At 44.2% G+C, this 21,828-nt stretch overlaps 2 protein-coding genes across 2 annotated transcripts; one reads left to right on the top strand and one right to left on the bottom strand.

Moving 5' to 3' along the window:
* Positions 1–937: 937 nt before the first annotated feature.
* On the bottom strand, positions 938–15,270 carry WBSCR22 (Williams-Beuren syndrome chromosome region 22). The gene is made up of 12 exons (XM_018557135.1): positions 15,191–15,270; positions 13,812–13,849; positions 13,622–13,717; positions 13,435–13,517; positions 13,248–13,344; positions 12,534–12,630; positions 11,556–11,606; positions 10,439–10,524; positions 9,031–9,076; positions 6,721–6,782; positions 5,829–5,918; positions 938–1,095 (listed from the first exon to the last, which is right to left on the bottom strand). The coding sequence occupies exons 1-12, from the start codon at positions 15,236–15,238 to the stop codon at positions 1,041–1,043; spliced, it is 849 nt and encodes a 282-aa protein (XP_018412637.1). The 5' UTR covers positions 15,239–15,270; the 3' UTR covers positions 938–1,040.
* A 342-nt stretch (positions 15,271–15,612) lies between these two features.
* DNAJC30 (DnaJ heat shock protein family (Hsp40) member C30) lies at positions 15,613–16,548 on the top strand. Its single transcript, XM_018557125.1, has one exon. The coding sequence runs from the start codon at positions 15,613–15,615 to the stop codon at positions 16,546–16,548; it is 936 nt and encodes a 311-aa protein (XP_018412627.1).
* Positions 16,549–21,828: the final 5,280 nt, after the last annotated feature.

Below are 21,828 nucleotides of genomic sequence, written 5' to 3'. Positions count from 1 at the left end.
GAGGACCCCACAAGAAGTCACTCCCGCACTGTGCCAGAGCAACTTCTTTACACATTTCGGGATCCTCAGCTTTCCCATGATAGGCCTGTGACATCATCCTCCCCCAGCCATCGCAGGTGAAAACGTGGGTGTAAGCCAAGTAAAAATTTGTGATTGGATGCAGGCAATGTTCAGGTATTTGGAGAGCCAGCGGGGCCGACTAGCAAGATACTGAAGCTTGGCCCAGCCGGAGATTCCTCCATCCACACAGTTTAGCGTAGATGGAGGAATCTGTTGCACTTTTTCATTCTGACCATAGAAAATCTGCAGATAATCTATAGGTGTATGGCCAGCTTTAGGGCGTTTCAGATTTGTTTTTCACACATTTACATCAGCCTGTACGGAGGAATAAAAGCGAAGCACAAACTGATCTCAATAACTGACTGCAGTGCACACACAGGATGTATAAGCTTCAGTAAGTAGGAACACTTGGTACCTCTAAGGATTATATAATAATAATATGGAACCATTGTATACTAATGACCTGCTACACCAATTATACATCCACTTCAATGTAAATGAAGATTAATAAATAGAAGTACACATTGTCCACTGAATTTATTTGGACATAAAATTGCAGTCTTTACAAGTACCGGTATGAGATGGCACATGAGGAAATCCACGGCCAACCAGTTTCTTCCTGTGGTCAGTACACGGAACCCCGATTGACAGTATTTTAAGTTCTCAGATGTCAAAGTAGCATGGCCATACAGAATGAAGATGGCGCTCCAAAGCACATGAAAGGCACTTTTTCATCAAATTCCCAGAATTCCAGGTAATAGATTCCACATCGGTAATCATGGTAAGATCTGGTAGATAGCACAATTGAACTGATGTGAGGTCTGGGATCCTAAACCGCATTGTCCTCAGTACAGACACATTCCACTTCTGCTTTCCCATGTGGCTTTCCATTCCAGGCTCATGTGAGAGGGAATCACACAGTCCTAATAACACAGCATACTGTATAGATGGATTCTTCCCAAAGGAAGGGAGTCACATCATTAGAAGTGAGGTCTTCTCTTGCGGCCACTGAACTTTGTGTCTGCTCGAACTTCCCTGCATTGACAAAGAAACATCACCAATTACAACAAAACCGCGCACTTCCAAATAAGTGTTTACACCTCAGGCACATTTGATTTAAGGCAACCCACTGGATTGTGAATTAAAGACATTGCACACATACCGGGAATTCCTCAACCGTAGACAGCTTACAATCTAAGGTCCCTATCACACACGCATACATACATACGAGGGCCAATTTTAGACAGGAACCAGTTAACCTACCAGCATGTCTTTGGAGTGTGGGAGGAAACCAGAGCACCCGGAGGAAACCCACGCAAGCACAGGGAGAACATGCAAACTCCATGCAGTGCAGATAGTGTCCTGACCAGGTTTCAAACCGGGTACTGCAAGGCAGAAGTGATAACCAAAAGGCAATGTGCTTTTATATATTTTTAAATGATATATAAATATTGAGTTTTATTAAATTGGAAGGTAGTTTTTATGCAACTCCAAAGCTTAAAAAAAAAAAAAACCTCCAATTTGGGAGACATAAAAAAAAACCCTTTGGGTCAAAAGCATACATTTTGAGGTTCTGTCTTTTCCTCGCCATTTCTTTGGCCTTTCTGTACACAGAACACACAATTTTGCCATATTGCTAGTTAGCAACATGCCAGGAAGGACACAAGAATTTGTTAGCAGTTTTAGAAAGTCTTTGAGGCTGTGGATTGAAATGTAAAGTGGAGTCTTCCTTTAAATTCAAAGTACAAAACAAAACCCAAAAATATATATTAAAAAAAAGAAGACTGGGCCCCCAGGAGCTTTTAGCTATAATGTTGTATGCAAAGCATATTAGGACACTATGGCAGGCATACCAACCAAATCATTCCCCATCCAGCACTGAGTTGTCCATGCTCCCCTCTGTTACTGGCCATTCCAGATTTTGCTGGACATCTTCCATGTTCTGAGTGTTTGCCGGGTCCGGATGAAATCGTTCCCAAACATGGACGTGGGAGTTACTTCATCCAGGCACAGACACGTGCCACAACTACACACGGAGCTGCACATGTGCACCTCAGTGTACACAAACAGAAAAAAAAAGTTCTGCCGGGCAGAAAGAAATATCAATGACAGAAGAGACTTCCACAATCTAAAAGTAAAAGGGGAGTTACTTGTACTGATCTGCAGCATGTTAGAAGACTCATCAGCAGCCTCAGTAGTGCAAATGAAGGCAGCAGACTTTCAAAACATAGCATCAGTCAGAAGAATCTGGCATGCTGGTGGTCTACATGTTCAGCAAGCAATCCCCAGCCTGATACCTGGAGAACATGACATGTAGGGGAACTCTTGTGCTGTAACCAGGGACGCAGATAGTAAACAAACATCTCCACCAATGAACTGCAGAAGTGGGGAGAAAGCTGCAGATATTACCTAGAAAGTGCTGACTAATGACATCACAAATGATTGCCAGCACAGAACCCTGAAAAACCCAATATGAAACCATTTCCAAACAATGCATGAAGAGGACCACAGAAGCGGGTAAACATCATCTGCTTAGGGAAACTGATAAGGTTCACTTATAGTATACCCCTCCCTAATGCCATTCTTAAATCTGAAAAGAGCAGCAAACAAATGTCTCCGGAGTCCAAATGGATGTCATAGTTCCACGTTTAAAGCCGGCCATACAACGATCTATTTTCTTCGTTCAACCCGCAGGCTGAACTAAAACAATAGAGCTGATTCCTCCAGCAACACTAACAGCATGTCGATCGAGGAATCCCGCTGCTTACATTGTATTCTGACAGGTGTCGCCGGACACCTGTCAGAATACCCGACCAGAGCGGGCAGCTTATTGGCTGCCAGCTCTGATCAAAGCGAAGATTTTCCCATCAGCTGATCAAGGGATGCCAATCAAAAGGGTGCCAACAGCGGGACACACTCTGAATTTCGTCCAGTTCCTCAAAAAACCAACTGAAGTTTGAACAGTTTGTGGGCACCTTAACACAACACAAAGGAAGGCATCCAGAGCATTTTGGGGGACAAACAATTCCCTTCATCGGGTCTAAAGGGAAACAAAAATGTGTAAGTGATATGCAAATAAAATATTAAGAGAATCATAGAAATATATATGTAACCAAGAATGTGTCTACAACACAAGTTCTCTGGCCATCAGATCTCCTCCCATCATTTCCAGCATTAAAGAGTTTAAAATCTCCACCCACGGGATCAGCCACAATGCTGCACAGCTGCCTCACCTGCCTGGCTCCAAGCCGTCATCTTTATTACCCCTGGTTCTGGTAAACACTCGGATTTAACAGTGTTGCTAATCTTAAAGTAGACATATGAACACTGCTTGTCAATCCAAGAATACCCTCCCCCGCTTATACTTGAACACACATTTTTATGTTTGCATCTGTTTGTATTTGAAGTGATATTAAAGACACAAGGTTTTTAAGCTACTTCAAATGCTGATACAATGAATGCTGCTCCTTAATGTTTAAAAGTTTTACTTTCCTGCAGAATCAGCTGGTCCCCTGAGCACTGGTCCTGATATCCTGCTTTAGGGTGGCTTCGTTCCCTTGCAGGGTCCTATGGAGCCATCATTGTGTGTGCTCGTATGCAGTATGTGTCATCCACAAACACAGAAAGGCAGACACTGCCCTCCCCTTCCTCCCTTCTCCAAGCTAGTAGATGGACAGCTGCAGCAGACTGCCCTTGTGATCTTCTACTGGACAGGAAGTTCAGGGAAGAAGAGCTGAGAGAGTTGGAGCCGTTTGGCAACATGATGACTAAGTGTAAAAAAATTAAAAAAGATATACTTTCCTGGGCAACGTTTATTTGTTCGATCTAGATTCATTATTGAAAAAAAAAAGCTTAAGTTTATTAATAATTTAAAGTTATATTACACAAAAACTTTTTCCAATAATGAATACAGAACAAATACAGCAGAGTATTTCTTGACATTTTTGCCCAAACACCGTCATCATGTTTCTGAACAGCTGGCCCCAACTCTCTCAGCTCAGCTTCCCTGAACATCCTCTCCTGTACAAAATCACAAGGGACAGATCAGTCCATCTGCTAGCTTGGAGGAGGGTGTCCTGCCTTGCTGTACCTGTCCTCAGAGAGATGTCTTTCTTTGCCTTTTTTGTAGTTTTGTATCTTTGTTGTATCTTCACCACTGATTCAATGCTGCTTCAAATTGTTCGCTATTATTTCAATCATTGAAATATAGTCCCTAAGATATCCTCTTCTATTGATTAAGATTTTTGCACTTGACTTGATACTACTGCATGCGATTATGAATCAGCTATCAGTTCCATTTAAATCTAGGATATATAGCGAAAAGGAGGGCATCACTATTGTAATGCTGTGTAAATATATTTTCATATGGATTACAGAAACAATTAATGTTGTGTTTTATGTGATTTCAAGCTATTTATTTTTACACCCCCTCTATTGAAACTGTTCTGCCCTATGAATTAGGACATTTTAAAAGCCTAGTCTGTGTCTAGCTTGGTGCCCACCCCCCTCTAGTGGACATTTATGGGATTGCATTTGACACACATTCTTGGTTGAATATACAGTATATGTTACCATGATCTTTTTACAATTTGATTTGCTTATCGCGTATACATTTTTGTTTCTCTATAGGGGCATTGATTGGCCCCCAAAACATATTGGCTGCTTTCTGTTGCCTTTGTGATATACTTGGATCAATAAAATACATTTTTGGACTCCTCAGACATTTGTTTGGTGCTCCTTTCTGATTTGATTCCCAGTGGATTTCTCAAGCTAGGTGACCTCTATACTGGGAGGGCCTTTCAACTTTTTCCTATAAAAAAAAAAAAAAAATCGATAACCACTGGGTCCAGCAGTTTGCCTCTGCTTCTGTTTCTTAAAGCAGAACTCCAGGCAAATAAAATCTTAACTCTTGCAGTGGGGCTACCCCAGCACTATAAGGGTTAAGTGCTCTTTATGTCTAGGGAGCTAAAAAAAAAAAAAGTAATACTCGCCCAAACCGCGATCCCGGCTTGCTCTTACACCCTCTTCAGCCTAGGTCCCCCTCCACTCCAGAGGTCTAAGGTCCTGTGTATCATCATCACACGAGGATGTGGAGGGACACACATACCATCACTGGAGCAGAGTAGGAAACAGGCTGGAGGGAGCACTGTAGGAGCAGGCCGAGATCGTGGTTCAGATGAGTATAATGTTGTTAATTTAGCGCCCTGGACAAAACTAGCACTTAAAAAGGACAACTATGAGGTGAGTGCTTTTCACTCACCTCATAGTTCTAGCCGACCTGTGACAATGAAACTGTCACAGGTCGGCTCAGTAGATCGGGAGGTGAGCGAACACATACCGGCGCTCACTCACCTCTCTATCCTGTCACAGCTCTCTGGATCGGGAGGGGGCGGGTACAGCTGGCTCTGCCTCTAGATAGGCAGAGCCAGCTGTCAGTCACGCAGCTGGGCGGATCCAGACATAATTGTCGGGATCCGCTTCAGCGTCTCAGTATACCGCGAGCTCTAGCTCACGGTATACTGAGCTTAGGGTGATGGGAGGACGCTAGTTTGTGTCCTCCCGTTACCCTAAGGAGAACTATTGGGAAAAGCCTTAACCCCATAGTTCTCCTTTAACCCTTTCAGTGCATGGGGTAGCCCCACTGTAAGGGTCAAGATTTGATTTGCCCGGAGTTCTGCTTTCAACTGAGAACATTAAACTGTAAGCCCCAAATCAAAAATATTAAAGAAACCTTAATATGACATCAGAAATGATTGCCCATTACTCACTTTCCTTGCCGTCTGCGTCGTTCTTTCTTTTCAAGTATCCAGTCTTTGCTCTTCTTTACAGACTTCCCTTTGGCATTTTTAAATCTCATCCTGTATATTAGGAAATGGTTATTATTCTGTTATCATGTAAATGTAAGAGGCAGGAAAACATGCCAGCACCTAATACCAAGCATGACGGAGAACCTCTGTTACTGTGGTCTGTCTTGTGAGCTGTAAGGTGGACTCTGTTCCTCCCAGCATAAGTAGACAGACATCTGTGTCAGCATTTCAAGCAATATTACCAATCAGATTTAATAGAGACAGATTATTTTCAACTTCTACAAAACTAGAGAGGAAAAATTAACACCAATTAGTTTTGAAAAAGGACAACTGTGAAATTCTGCCATAAGCAGAAGGTGAGGGGGATGTATAATTTGCCAATAGACAATGTGTATGAATGACTCTGCAGCTCCATCTGCTGGACGCACAGTGTAACCATCAGCAGCAAGGAAACAGAAAGCAATGTGCTATTGGACCAGTAAGCCAAAACAGCAAAACATGGATTCATCACAGGTCATTACGATAAAAATCAAAACATCTACAACAATACTAGGGGGTCTATATAAGAAGCAACAGGCTTTACCAGAGCCATAACACTGCTTTTAAAAGACAAAAAAAAAAACATTTATAAAGCACTAAGCAGAGAGAACGGTGTGACATTACAGCAGGTTCCACACCACAACCTGCATTTTATGAATGAGCTGCAAAATGCAGACCAGAGTGAAGCAATACTGCTGTATATAGTGGGAAGTGGAAAGCAATATCTGCTCTGTGCTATAGACCAACACCATCAAACAGCCTTTAACTCTACACAATTGTGTATAATAACAATATAAAAGGAGAAATCAATTACCTGTCTTTGATGAATGAAGCCTGATGCGTTACTCCTTGTTCGGCCGACACGTCACCTAAGCCCTGTAACATGAAAGCATAAACTGCTAGAAGAATCACTGTCTTTGATTAACATGCACAGTGCTCGATAGAGCTTTCTGGGCTGGCAGGCTAAGGCCTCATGCACACAAAGCTTTTATTTCTGGCTGTGGATTCCTGATGGAAGATTTTGGGAATTCTCGTGGCAGGATGTAAGACACAAGAATATCCCATCACACTCCTGACAAATATATTCTACACAGAGTTCCTTAGGTCAGTGCTGAAACGCTCTCATATAACAGAGAGATGAACAAAGTCACCAGTTTCCACCTATTTGACCCGTCTTTACGGACGTTAGTTAATCATGGTATAAAAGTGAAACCCAAGATTTCGGAATTACATAAGGTGCCTTCATCGGGCAAACAGTGTAAATGTCATCGGATTGTTTACCTGATGAAGAAACCTTACACGGTTCTGATACATTGCATTTCACTGTGATACCATGATTAACTGATGTCAATTAAGACGGATCAATAAAAAGGTGGAAACGGGTATGTTTGTGACTTCGTTCTTATCTTCTTGTGGCAGGAATCACAGCTGTGGCTGCTCAGCCTGTACAAAGAAATGACAGGCTGACAGCGGCTGCAGTCGTCTACCCGTGTCCGGGTGCAATCGCACATGGAGAGATTACCTATGGTTAAGCTGGCCGTACACCTATAGATTATCTGCAGATTTTCTAAGGTCAGATGGAAAAGGTGAAAGATTTCTCCATCTACACTAAACTGTGTGGAAGGAGGAAACTCCCACTGGGCCAAGCCTCAGTATCCTGCTAGTTTGCCCCATTGGCTCTCAAAATACCTGAACAATGCCTGCATCCAATCAGATTGTTCAGGTGTTTGCACAGCCAGCGGGGCCGACTATCAAGATACTGAGGCTATGCCCAGTGGGCGATTCCTCCATCCACACAGTTAAGTGCAGATGGAGGAATCTGTTGCACTTTTTCCATCTGACCATAGAAAATCTGCAGATAATTGTAAGGTGTATGGCCAGCTTCAGAGACAGATGATCGCCCCTGATCACCCCTGGCTGCTTGTTCCCAGGGGTCGATCATCTGTCGCTAAACGTAGGTAATCGCTACATGTGTGATTAGATCTAAATGTGTGCGGACAACAGCAACTGCTATTTTCAGGCTGAGCAGCCACACCTGTCCAGACATACCTAGGATTTGTGCCGCAGCTATGCATAAAAGCCTTGAGGCCTAACAATAACCAAACTGCCTGTCGCCACTGAATTGTCAGAACACCTGATTTTCAATTGGTATAGGTCAGTAATTATGAAAGTAGTGAAGCAATGATAAGAATGACAGCCCCCAGAGCCGGCATCTTCACAAGTCTACAATGGCAACCCCCTTATCTGTGCCTTGACACATTTATTTTACCCACTTCAACATTCTGCCTGCTAAGTGCCTGAGGATTGTCATTCCTAGTTAGGCGTCTCCTCCTTATAGATTACTAAAATGGTGCAAGAACCCGACAGCAATGGCAGACACACAATTAGATCATATTACCACAAGTTTGTATTCTACTTACTTGCTCCTAGGACATTACAATGTTACTACATACTCTTTATATACAATTGGATAGTCCCACAGTCCTAAGCCTATAGCCAGTTTACTGTCGTCCGCATTCTATAGTATGTAGTCAAAAAAACAGTCTTTGAATGAGTGCAGATACCTCTATGGCTCAGAGAGCAAAGCCTGCTATGATCAGAACAAGCTGCATGGAACAGAATTGGATAAAACAGATTGTACCTACATGGCAGGCCTTGAGGTGAGACTAAAGCTGGCCATACACCTTACAATTATCTGCAGATTTTCTGTGGTCAGATGGAAAAGGTGCAACAGATTCCTCCATCTACACATAACTGTGTGGATGGAGTCATCTCCACCTGGGCCAATCTGTTGCACTTTTTCCATCTGACCACAGAAAATCTGCAGATAATTGTAAGCTGTATGGGCACCTTAATACAGAGCTTTATATTTACCACAATCCAGGGATCAATGGAGTTTTTCTTACACAATAATCGCCACTGAATACCGTGGGGTTCATTTACTAAAGCTAGATAAGGAATTGCCTATCTATGCAATCTAGGAGCACTAGTTCTGTGCGAACAGCATCCACCCAGCTATACGTCGGGCAGAACTTTTCTAAATGAACCCCCCCGTGTTGGTATTTTCAAAGTAGCTGAACTGAAATCAATGCGCAATGCTGAGAACCTGTCTGGGTAAACCTACCTTAGGTAAAGCCCCTGATACACCTGCAAACAGGCACAGGAAAAATCTGGGGGAACAAAGACATCAGTAAATATATGTGTGGCTGCATACAAATGAATAAATGTACCATTGGAGTGACCCCACACAACTGCACCTTTAAGGGGTGTGCCAGGACAAAAAATAAAAAAAATGAATATGTATTTCTAGATTGTATTTCCATAAGTCACACTCCTAATACCCATATCAGAGAGTTTGTCCTGTGACTATACACTTCCTTGTGTCACAACTTTCACAGGGCCTGCCGTCTGAACTTCGCACAATGTATCATCATTGCTTGCTGGAAGCAATGCATGATGGGATATGTAGTCTTGAGAAATTAGGATTTCATTGCATCAAGCAGCAGGGAAAGAGTTGCAAAGCACTCTGGGAATACAGGAAGTTGTTGAAGCGTAAAGGTGCCCATACACCTGCCGATTATCGTACGATAATCGCGGGTGATCCTGCGATCGTACGATAATCGGCAGGTGTAGGGAAGGCGTGTGTCTTTCGGTCGCACGTCTTTCGAGCACGCTTGAAAACCTGCAGAGAATCGTACGATTTTCGGCGGGTTAGTGGCGTTCTCGGGAGACAAATGCCGAACGAGCCATTGTGCGCAAGTGCACACTGCCCGCTCAGCACTGCAGTCATCGCAGGGGGGCGGGCTTGTGATGATCGCAAGTACGATCTGCCTGTCCAGGATGGGCAGATCGTACAAGCTTTTAATTACCTTACAACCATCACGCGATGGTTGTAAAGTGTATGGGCACCTTAAGGGAGATGGGAGGCAGCGCTCCCTACATAAGAGGGATTTTTTTCAAGTAAGCTTTGATTGCATTATCAAAAACAACTCTAGTATGTGTTCCTATTACACTGCTGATGTTGTTACAGGATAGTGCATGCTGGGACTTTACAACTCAGTTGAAGAACTACAAGGAAAGGATTTTGAAACCTCACAGTAGTGCGCCTCCCGCACTGCAAGGGTTAACTGCTCGTTTGTGTCTAGGTGCTAAAAAAAACATCCTACTCATCCGATCCTCTGAGCCGGCTTGTTCTTAGACTGTTCCCTGCAGCCTCCCCTCCCCCTCCCTACTCTACAGCGGTCTAAGAATCCTAGTGTCATCACTTTCTCTACAAGTGTTCTTTTAACACCTAGACGAAAACGAACACTTAACACTTGCGGTGCGGGGGTAGCCCCACTGCAAGAGTTAATAAAAAGTTTTGCCTGGAGTTCTTCTTTAAGAAATCATTAGATGCATATATGTGTTTAGAAAGGGTTTTCTAAACACATACAGATGCATCCAAACCACACGTGTTCAATTGCTGGCGTAAATGAGAGAAGTGAAACGACAATATCTGTGCACAATACCTTGTAGGGAAATAAGACACTTACTTTTTAGCCTTTGTACTGTTGGGATAATCGACTACCATCCCTCCAGTAAATCCAGCTCTCATTGCCTGGGCCGTCACCAATTCCAGCTTCAAGAGAAGATACACAGCCAATGAGCTCTATAGCCAAATATGTCTGGACTTTACTAAAAACAAAACTGATCTTTAACAGATATAGAGCTACCGTGTTTCCCCGAAAATAAGACACGGTCTTATATTTTTTTGGCCTCAAAAAAACACACTAGGTCTTATTTTTGGGGTAGGTCCTTATTTGATTTTTTTTATGTACAACAATCCACACTTATTTATGTACAACAGTCTACATGTATTTATGTACACAAATATGGTGATCAGTGGTTCCAAGAGCAATTTGCTAAGCAATCGCTGGCCAGAACGAGAGAAGCGCACTTTCACTATCAATTCCTCACAGGCGGAGTGCATTTGGTATCACTCCGCCTGTGACAGGAGTTGGCATTGGCTTATAGGGGCTCTGCTCCCTCCAGTGCCGCCTTGCTTCCTCTATGGCTGGCTTAGTTGGCACCACTGAATTCTCTCCCGCCTCTCCCGCGGCTCTTCAAGTTCCCCCTTATGCCACCACCGGCCCTGGAAATGGTCACAACTAGGTCTTATTTTCGGGGTAGGTCTTATATTTTAGCAATTCCCAAAAATAGTACTTGGTCTTATTTTCGGGGTAGATCTTATTTTCGAGGAAACAGGGTATATGTACAAAGTGTATCTCCGATTTTTATTTGGAGTCGGTGGACAGACAGGGACCTTTTGTATTTAACAAATGGAGTTATCGGTCATATGTAGGAGATAGTGGATTTAGTATGCAACCCTGCAGCCTATGATGAGCCGTTGAACAATATTTCTAACAGACTCCCAGAGGGATGAAGTTTAGCACAGTACCAGAAACTGTGGGACAGGGTGAAATTAAATACATTTTGCTATATGTATCCCACATACATCTGCAGCACAACCAGCACACAAAGTCAGCCTCAAATCGTTTTTTGTTATACAAAAAGGATGCAAGGCCCATCTTAATGAACGTTTGTAAACTGAGACAGAACACAGACATAAAAAGGAAAAAATAAAGTCATAATAAAAATCACAGGCCAAACCTGCTCAGCATTTTCAGGATACAGCTGCAGAACTGCACGGGAGCCACGAGCCTGCCAGAAAGAAGCACCAGGTCTGTTATCAAGTTTCACAGATCTCACTCATTGGACAAATATATTACACATACATACATACCATAGGTAGGTAGTTAGTTAGGTTCCTGAGGGAATTGGTTGTAAATAGAAACCGGTGTAAATTGAAACCCAGTATATAATGTAAGTCAATGGGGAGAGAGGGAGTTATGTTCCCGACCTTTCTCAAAATAGACATAAGTAATAAAATACAGGTACATTATATTTAAAGCTGCTGCATGAGCTCACACAAGGAGATTTAAATAAAATATACCTGGATTATGTTAACTATGTCAATGAGAGAGGCTTGGAACCGACCTTCCTCACTTTCCACTGACTTACATTATTTACTGGGTTTCAGTGTACACCAGTTTCTATTTAGAAGCATTCCTTGTTTTGAGAGAGGCCTGGAACCCAACTCCCTCACTTCCTATTGACATACATTATATATTTGGTTTCAATTTAAAACACTCCCAGAAAAGGGGGCTATTTTAAATCAGTGCAAATTGAACCGTTGTAAACCGAGGGCCACCTGTATATCACTCCAATCAGATCACTACCGGTAGCGTCACTGATAAAAGATTTGTGATTATGGCTGGTGACTGCAATTTACAAATCCTCACTGCTGGTTGCATTGTTTTATGCCAGTATCTTTCAGAGGTTCATGTGCTAACATTAAGGGGATATATTTAGAAACAATTTGCAGAGCTATTCACCCTGCAAATCTCTGAGAACATTTGTTCTGTGCAAATAGAGACAAAAATAAACTTTCTTTGTACAATTCTTTGTAGGTCGAAGGTAATGTAGTGTAATACCGCATTCATGCTACTAGATGGAGCTGAGGACCAAAGGAAATAAAGTATCGTTACATTTATATTTCTCAAGTATTTCCCATATTACTATACTTACCAAGGCAGAGTAAAGAGTTGTGAAAAAGCAGAACAGCCGGCGTGGGGGATTGTGGGTTTTCTTGTCAGCGTTACAAAGCCACTGCAGAGCTGAAATACTGATAAATAAAACAAATCATGTTAATGCCGACCCTCCAACATACTTATTATAACTAGGGATGCACCCGTACTGGTTTTTCGGTATCGAGTATGAGCACCGATATTTATATTTCGGTACTCGCCAATACCAAAATACAGATACAGGTACTTCCACTAGCATGGAGCAGGCTTCTGGGACAATCAGGAAGCTAAAGGTTGGTCATTAACTGCTGCCCGGCCTCTTGACTGACCGGGAAGCCGGCTCCATGTTCCTCGCGGCACTGCTCGTCAGAGGAAATCTCTTTCTGACTGGAAGTTCCAGTATTAGGGAAGGTATCGGCGCATTTGGGCGAGTGCGAGTACTAACCCATATACTCAGTATCGGTACATCCCGATTATAACTATAGATTTCGATTGTTTAACAGATATAGGGGTCTATTCACGAAGCTGCCGAAGGATCTAGCCGTAGCTTCGGCCGATCCTTAGGCTAGCTTCGGACTCAGGACCCCTTCCGTTCAGTAGAGCTCTCTCTCTTACTAGTCTCTCTCATCCAATAGAGTTTGCAAACATAGATATGCTAATGTCCACCAATAATATACGCAATACAACGAGAACACTTTCTGCACAGGCATCGTACCTTATGCAACCATCAAAGGTACCAGGGCGAAAAGGGATGCCTTGACCCATATCGCCAAGGATCAGATCCCCCTCAACTTCCCGATCCAATGCCACATCTAAAAGAAACCAACAACAGCAAAACAGTAAACGTAAAGGCAATTACTGAAACATCAGCCTGAAGGCAAATGAGAAGATATGCAATTTACCCAGCATGGCAGTACTGATGTCTATTCCAACCCAATGATGTCCCTGCTCAGTAATGTAGTCTCCACTTAGTCCTGAACCACAGCTACAAAATGAATAGGAGAATAAAGAGTTTGTATTGTACAAGACATGACATAGACACATATTCAATGCAAAGATCACTCTTAAATTCCTGATGTGACAACACACCCCACATCCAACAGGTAGCACGGCTGATCTTCAGGCAAGCACAAGAGCTCTACCGCACGCTCTGACATCGTTGACTGAATCTCTATTATACGAGAGCTAAGGTAAAAAAATAAATAATAATTTGTACCACACCGCTACAAATGTATTTATCAAATCAGACAGAGTGCACAAAAACACATTGTGGCCTTACTTCCGTGTATATTTTCTTGCTTCGTCTTCATTGTAGAACTAAAACCAAATAAGAAAATACAGATTACAACTGCTTCAGTTCCAACTTTGATAGCCGCACACAGACACAGATAGGATGCATCCAGGTCTGCACATCGCCTGTGTGTGGCTGTAAAAACTCAGGCCCCATTCACACTGAGCGACATGAAAATCGCGCGATTTTGAGCGATATTGCGCGACTTTTTCCTATTGGGCTGTATGCAATCAGGAGCAATATCGCTCGAAATCGCTCAAAAAAAGGGTCATGTAGGAGCGACAAGCTACCAGCGACGAGCTACAAGCGATATTGAGCGATATTGAGCAACGAGATGTGAATAGCTCCATTGAAATGGATTGGAGAAGCTACATAGAGCGATATCGCGTGGAAATATGAGCAATATGGCTGCAAAAATCGCTCGATAAATCGCTCAGTGTGAATGGGGCCTCAAAGCTGCAGAAAGTAGTATGTGAGGGCACACAGCTCCTGCGTCTACATAGAGTTAAATGAGCTGTATGCTCCTGCCCGCAGCTCCGGACGCATCAACAACCAGCCCTTTATGATGTATGGAGCAACACGCCCCGGGTGAATGAAACTTAGAAATTGTTATATCCTGCCATTAAAAAACTGATGCAGCAATTAATAAGTCCATCTGCACTTACTGTTTTCTCTTAGTCCCCCTGCACAGTCCCACAAATATCTGTTGATCCAGTCAGTGAAGTCCACCTAATGCAGCTTTCTGTGAACAATGCTGCACTGCCCCTGAATTCAGAGCTGTGTCTGCTTGCACTTCAGTGGGGCTGCGGCTATCCCCCCCTTATCACTGCTGATAAGTCTAACATGTCAATGATCCCTTGGCCACACCTAGTCCCGCTCACTGCCTTCTGGACTGACAGCACTGCCACTGTTGCTGAAATCCTTCCACTGTGATCTGCAGTGTCTGAGAGGAGAGGATCAAGCAAAACAAATGACAAACGCACTCATCAATTTGTTACCAGCTTTGCAGCAAGGTGCACACGGAAGGGCTTCATACAGTTGTCAGGAGGAAGCCCAACCTCCCTTAAAGGCACAGGGACGCACAAGGGACCGCCGGTATGTGTTCGCTCACACATGAACGCCGGTATGTGTTCGCTCACCTCCCGATCTACTGAGCTGACCTGTGACAGTCTCATTGTCACAGGTCGGCTAGAACTATGAGGTGAGTGAAAAGCACTCACCTCATAGTTCTCCTTTAAGCTCTTTGAAAATGAAAGAGAGCTGACTGATTGCCATGCACCTCTCCAGATTCTGTCTGATCCATTCGTAGTAAATTGCAATGTATGTTCCTGCTATGGCCCACCAGAACTTGTAGTAGGGGGTCTCACCAGTTCTGGGGGTCCAGTCTGCTCCGGCCGCTTCACACTACCAGCCATTCTTACAAATTCCTAATCTCGTTCTGTCCGCGCACAGATTGCACGTCATTACGCACAGCGCTGTAGTCGATAGATGGCGAAACGCCTGACCCATTTTTGTCTCCACTATATTGACGTTTCATTGTATTTATTATCAATGGTAAACACGCAAAGGTCTTCAACAAAATGGCTTCCTTGGTGCCGATATTTGTAGACAAGTAACTAACGAAAACGTGCGTTCCTGCAATTACACTCAGCTTTGTGCGTTTCAAGCCTCGTTTCGAAATATATCCTTCATTCAATTGGCTGAAATTTTGAAAGATATGCCTGACAACCAATTGTTGAATGTCTTGGATTGTTTGCCGCCGTGTCCCCGCCTACCTTGGCAGCGTGTCATGCTACTGGCTGACAGAGCCCGGCCGGCCTCTACTCCGGTAGACATGGCGGAGGTCAGGCTGAGGTTGTTGCGGAGAAGTGCACAGCTTCAGCTTGTAGAAGATGTCATCCCCAGTGTCAGGGCCCGGGAGGCTGTGCTGACTCCATCTTGTATGACTCCTGTTGGATGTAACAGAGAAACAGCTGCCTGCGCTTCTAAAGATAACCATAGGAAGTGGACATTATGGCCCTCCACCCTTCCCAGGGGCCAATGTATGTGGGTGCCAGGTCATATGCCACTGAAGGCCACATCGGGGGTCCGCTTCTACAGTCAGGGGCATAGCCCCAGAGCATCCTCCCACCAGACTGGGAGTTGCCGCCGTGTCCATAACAGTGGAGCACTGGAGCCAGATGTACCACTGTATGCGACCCGCACCGGATACTACGACATCCTGGAGGTGACAGGGAATGCCACACAATCCCAGATCAAGACAGCGTATTACAAGCAGTCCTTCCGCTTCCACCCAGATCGGAACGCTGGTGATGTGGCTGCCACCCTGCGCTTTGGCCAGGTCACGGAGGCCTATCATGTCCTGGGCAGCACCAATCTGAGGAAGAAGTATGACCGTGGCATCCTGAGCCCGGAGGATGTCCGCACCGCCACAAAGCCTAGTGGGAAGAGCAGCAGCCCGTCACGTAAAGAGGCCACTGGCCAGAGACAGGCTTCAGGTGACTCATCCACGCTGGCCAAACCAATGTTTGACTTTGATGCATTTTACCAGGCGCACTACGGAGAACAATTGGAAAGGGAGCGACTCTGGAAGCAAAGACGGGAAGAGATTCAGAAGAAAAAACAGGAAAAGAACACAGCAAAAGAGCTGAACATGGTGGTTGACGTGCTTCCTGTGCTATTACTTCTGCCTGTACTCTTAATGTACCTATCCTTCAAGGGCTGACCAATTTACCGCGCAAATCAGCGCTCTTTCAGAATTGTTTGGGCCCGTGGCCAAAAGCCTGTTGATACAGGTGTTTGTATAGGGGCCTTAATAAGACATTGATTTGGAACCGATTTACCAAAGTGTAAGAAGTGAAAATCTCCTGCTTAGCTCATAGTAGCCATTCTGACTTTCCTTTTTATTTTTTGCGTGCAGTTTGTAAGAACGAACTGGAGATTCTGATTGGTTACTTTGGAAGATGGACAGTTCTTCCCTTAGAGCCTGATAAGTAAGCTAAATGTGACATTAGGTATGCACCGATGCCCCTTTTTTGATATCTATCTTTCGGCACTTGCGCTAGCATAGAGCCGGCTTCCCGGCCAATCAGGAAGTCAGGTGGTGGGTATTGACAGGATAGCCCGGGAAACTGGCTTCACGCTGTTTGGCTGGCTCGATGCTGATTGACAGGGAAGCCGGCTTCGCGGCCGAACAGCATGGAGCCGGTCAATCAGGAAGCCAGGCGGCGAGTCATTACCCGCCGCCCTGCTTCCTGATTGGCCGGGAAGCCAGCTCCATGTTCACTCGCGGCACAATCTCCCTCTTACCGGAAGTTCCGGTATTGGGGGAAGTATCGGATCATTTGAGAGAGTACAAGTACTCGCCCAAATACTCAGTATCGGCACCAATACCGATACTAGTATCGGTGCATCCCTATGTGAAATAAAAGAAAATTGATACCAAATACCATTTTCCTTTCCTGATGTCTCCCCATACCAGCACATCTGTGTTATGATCTGACTCTTGATTAGCCAATAAAATACTTGCCTTGTGCCACTCTCGCTGTTTGACTAATCTAGAAAAAAAAAAAAACACTAGCGTGGGAAATGTATGCCAACATGGTGAGAGATCAAGAAAAGAAAATTTCTGTATTCGTAACAATTTTTCTTTTTCCTGTCTCCACATGCCAGCTTACACCTAGGTGCTGAGTAGCATCCCGAAATGGCCAGTAGATCCGGAGCTATAGACAGCTGAATTGATATGTAAATCTCCACTTTGCCTGTCAAGACTAGCTCAGCCCCGTCTCCCTATTGGCCCCTTAATAACGTTTCCCCGATAATAAGACCTAGTACTATTATTGGGAATTGCTAAAATATAAGACCTAGTTGTGACCATTCCCAGGGCCGGTGGTGGTATTGGAAGAGTTGCGGGAGAGGCAGGAATCAGCGGTGCCAATGAAGCCAGCGCTAGAGGAAGCAAGGCGGCACTGGAGGGAGCAGAGCCGCATAAGCCGATGCCTCCTCTATAGCGCCGACTCCTGTCACATGCCGAGTGATACCAAATGCACTCCGCCTGTGAGGAATCGATAGTGAAAGCGCGCTTCGCTCATTCTGGCCAAATTGCTCCTGGAAAAGGTACGGCACCCCTGATCACCATATTTTTGTACATGAATACATGTAGACTTTTCTACATGAATAAGTGTGGATTGTTGTACATTAAAAAGACCTACCCCGAAAATAAGACATATTGCGTTTTTTTGAGCCAAAAAAAATAAGACCGTGTCTTATTTTCGGGGAAACATGGTATGATGGGCAGTTTAGATTTGTATACAATAACAGCGGACTATTTTTCTACATCTACTCGCCATATAGACATTTGATTTTCACTGTTAATCTCTACTCGTACATGCTTTCATCATATGTTCAGGTTTACTTTAAAATATTGTATGACTGGTTATGTTTTATATGTAAAATGTCTGTTGAAAATAATTATGGCTGAAGCATGGGAAGACAGTTATATGTTTAATTAGCGGGTGGACATTGTATAATGTATATGGCACTAGGCACTTTGGATAACCTTGCCTTCTTCTGCGTCCAAAGTACATAGGTTGAGATTTCTGTATGGTGCTGCAAGATTGTTTGATAAATAAAGGGAATCCGTCAAAGCAAAGAGCTTGTGTGAGGAACGTCAGACACAAGCTCCTATTCTATGATTTCCAGGCTGCGTGATAGTTCCAGGGTTGTGATGTTATTTACAGTGAAGTAGACTGGAGTCATTATCAATTCCACTGTCACTATAATGTGACCTGGGAGTCTGAGTGTCAGTTTCCATCTGATGCTTCTCACACAGGTATGCGTATGATGATTCCCTTGGGTATTTTCAGGCCTTACAATGAAGCAAAGTTAAGAGTGACCTTAAAAGAGTCCCAATTGTTGTCTATTATAATGTGGGTGACATGTTTTTATGAGTGTATGTATCATAGTTAGCAACTGTATGTCAAGGATGTACCTCTGAGATGTGCCTTTTCCACATCCCTAAACAACATGGCTGCTGCACTTTACTACTACGTATTGTAACAATTTGTCTGAACTGTAAATATTACATCCTGGAATGTTCAGTACTGTAATGAGATGTGATTAAAGAATTTCAGGTGCTTATCTTAATTTTGGTGCTATTGGTAAACAATAGTAAAATACAGTGAGGGGAATTTATCAAAACTGGAGCAGACAGAATCTGTGCATGGCAACCGATCAGCTTCTAGCTTTCATTTTCACATCTTAACTGAACAGAGCTAAGAGAGAAGCTGATTGGCTGCGACAGGCCACTGCTCCAGATTCTTCTGCTCCAGTTTTAATAAATTCCCCCCAGTAAATTCTATTGGCCAATGTGGCCTCACAACAAAAATGTTCAAGAAGAACTTGTTAGAAAAAAGAATCCCTGCAGTGGGGCTGCCCCTGCATTGCAAGGGTTAACTGCTCGTTTTTTCTCGAAGGGCACCAAATAATGAAGATGATCCTTGGTCCTGCCTGGCTGCTATACCCGTCTCCGCAGCCTATTTATCCCCGGGCTCTGGCAGTCTATACCCCATGACGTCATCGTGTCTACTACAGTCCATCTACCTGTATTAGACATGAGGACGCCAAGAAGCATACCACAGCCAGAGCGGAAGGGGAAAGAGGTGAGCGGTCACTGCCACAGGACCGAGTATCAAAGTATTCTTTATTTTCTAAAATCTGGAGTTCTTTAAAGTGATATTTAAGTCAAACGGGTTTTAAGCGATTCTAAATGATGAAAACACTTACATTGAATGCTGCTCCTTGATGTTTAGAAGTTTTAGCTTCCTCCAGAATCAGCTGGTCCCCTGAGCACTGGTCCTGATATCCTGTTTTAGGATGGCTCCTTTGCCTTGCAGGGTCCTATGGAGCTATCCTTGTGTGTGCTCGTAAGCTGTGTGCGTCTCCACGAACACATAGTAAAGGATGGACAGCGGCACTCCAAAGCAAGTTCAGTACGTGTTTATTAACGTACTAGCTGCAAGTAGAACACTCTAAACAACGTTTCGGGGTCTCACAGGATCCCCTTTATCAGGCAAACAAGTGACTCTATCCACGAAGACACAGCATGGCAAGCTACTTATCTCCACCCCTGCTCCCCTCTCCAAGCCAGTAGATGAACAGTTGCTGCAGACTGTGCTGTCTCTTGTGATCTTGTACTGGACAGGTAGTTCGGGGAAGCTGAGCTGAGAGACTTGAGACTTCAGAAACATAACTAAGTGCTTGGGAAAAAAAATAAAGAAATATTTTGCTGGACAATATATATTTGTTTGATCTGGATTCATTATTGAAAAAAGTTTGAGAGTTTAACACTACTTTAAAAAGGAATGCCTGGATTTTCAAAAGTTAACCCTTGCAGTGGGGCTACCCCCACATGGCAAAGGGTTAACTGCTGATTTTTCTCTAGGGGTGAGGATAAAGAAAATATACCTACCTGATCCTCGATCCCACATGGCTGCTAGATCAGTCCCCCACAGCCTCTTCTTTCCTGGCTCCTGCAACCTAAGTATCTGTGACATCATCACATCTAACAGGTCTATTAGACGTGAAGATGCGGAGGGGGCAATAGGTGAGAGCCAACCGTAGCAAGACAGAGGATTGGGTGAGTGTGTCTTCTTTATACCATTCCCTAGACCCTTGGTTCTCAACTGGTGGGTCGTGACCCAAAAGTGGGTCGCGACCCCATGTTTAGTGGGTCGCCACATGCCTTCCACTTTTCTAGCTGCCCAGTGCCGAGTGTCAACTTGAGGTGGGCCGTGCGTTCCATTGTAGTGCAACTTGGGTCGCGACTTAATGACCGAGGACAAATGTGGGTCCTGAGGTTACACAGGTTAAGAACCGCTGCCCTAGACCAAAATAAGCAGTTAACCTGTGCAGTGCCAGGGTAGCCCCACCGCAAGGGTTAACTTTTTAAAATCCAGGCGTTCTTTAAACTTGAGACTGTACACTGTAAAGGGAACCACTCTAAACGTGGACATGGCTCTGCCCTGAATCGTGGATGTGGTTTTCATGTGAGCGATAAAATAATACCTAAGCTTTGAAGACTACGTGTCAGCCATTGTACACATATTGGAGTGGTTGCTCTTGTCTGCCGCATGTAGAGAATGCTGTCCCTGCAGAGAAAACCTTCCCTGAAGGAGACTGCCCTGGAGTGAGCATGGCATGTAAAGTGATGGCCCTGAGCCTATAGTGTGGGTACATTTCTGGCAGCCCTGTTCCTCTCCTGCAAGGGCTGAATACTCAAACACAATCCTACATGCCCTATGGGGTCAGTAAGTGATAGCACTTTGGCATTGCTCATCAATCTACACAGCACTACACATGAGTAAAGATGCCCGTATTGGATTTTGCATTAAACATTTCCCTCTGTACAACCAACATAAGGTAATCTCAGGCCTGAGACCTGGGGCACTTACAGGTTTTTTTTTTTTTACAGTTTGCAGAAGAGGGGGGAAAAAAAAGCATGAGGTTCCCCCCCAATTCATACCGGACCCTTTAGGTCTGGTAGGAATTTTAATTGGGAACCGCAGAACCTAAAAATGGGGACAACCATGGGGTCCACCCTAACATTCCGACCAGACCCTTGAGCCGAGCACTGGCAGGGCAGAAAAGGGGAGGGGGCGATCGAGCCCCCCCCCCTTACCAGGCCACGTGCCCTCGGCATTGGGAGGATGTCCCCATGCCGATGGGGACAAGGACCTCTTCCCCACAACCCTGACCCGGTGGTTGTGGGGGTCTGTGGGCAAGGGGGGCTTATTTGCATCGGGGTACCCCTTTAATTAAGGGGGCACCCAGATGCCTCCCCCCTTGTGAAAGAGTAAGGGGTACTTGTACCCCTACCCATTCACTAAAGGGTTAAATCAAATAGTTATTAATAAGTCCAGTCTTTTAATAAAATCCTTTATTAAAATTTTTTGACTATTCCTTTAATTTAAAAAAAAATGGCTCCATCGATGTAATCCAGCATCAG

Source organism: Nanorana parkeri, unplaced genomic scaffold (assembly GCF_000935625.1).
Source record: "Nanorana parkeri isolate BGI_ZX_2015 unplaced genomic scaffold, ASM93562v1 scaffold269, whole genome shotgun sequence".
Classification (NCBI taxonomy): Eukaryota; Metazoa; Chordata; class Amphibia; order Anura; family Dicroglossidae; genus Nanorana; species Nanorana parkeri.
This window is presented reverse-complemented; position numbering and strand designations above follow the sequence as displayed.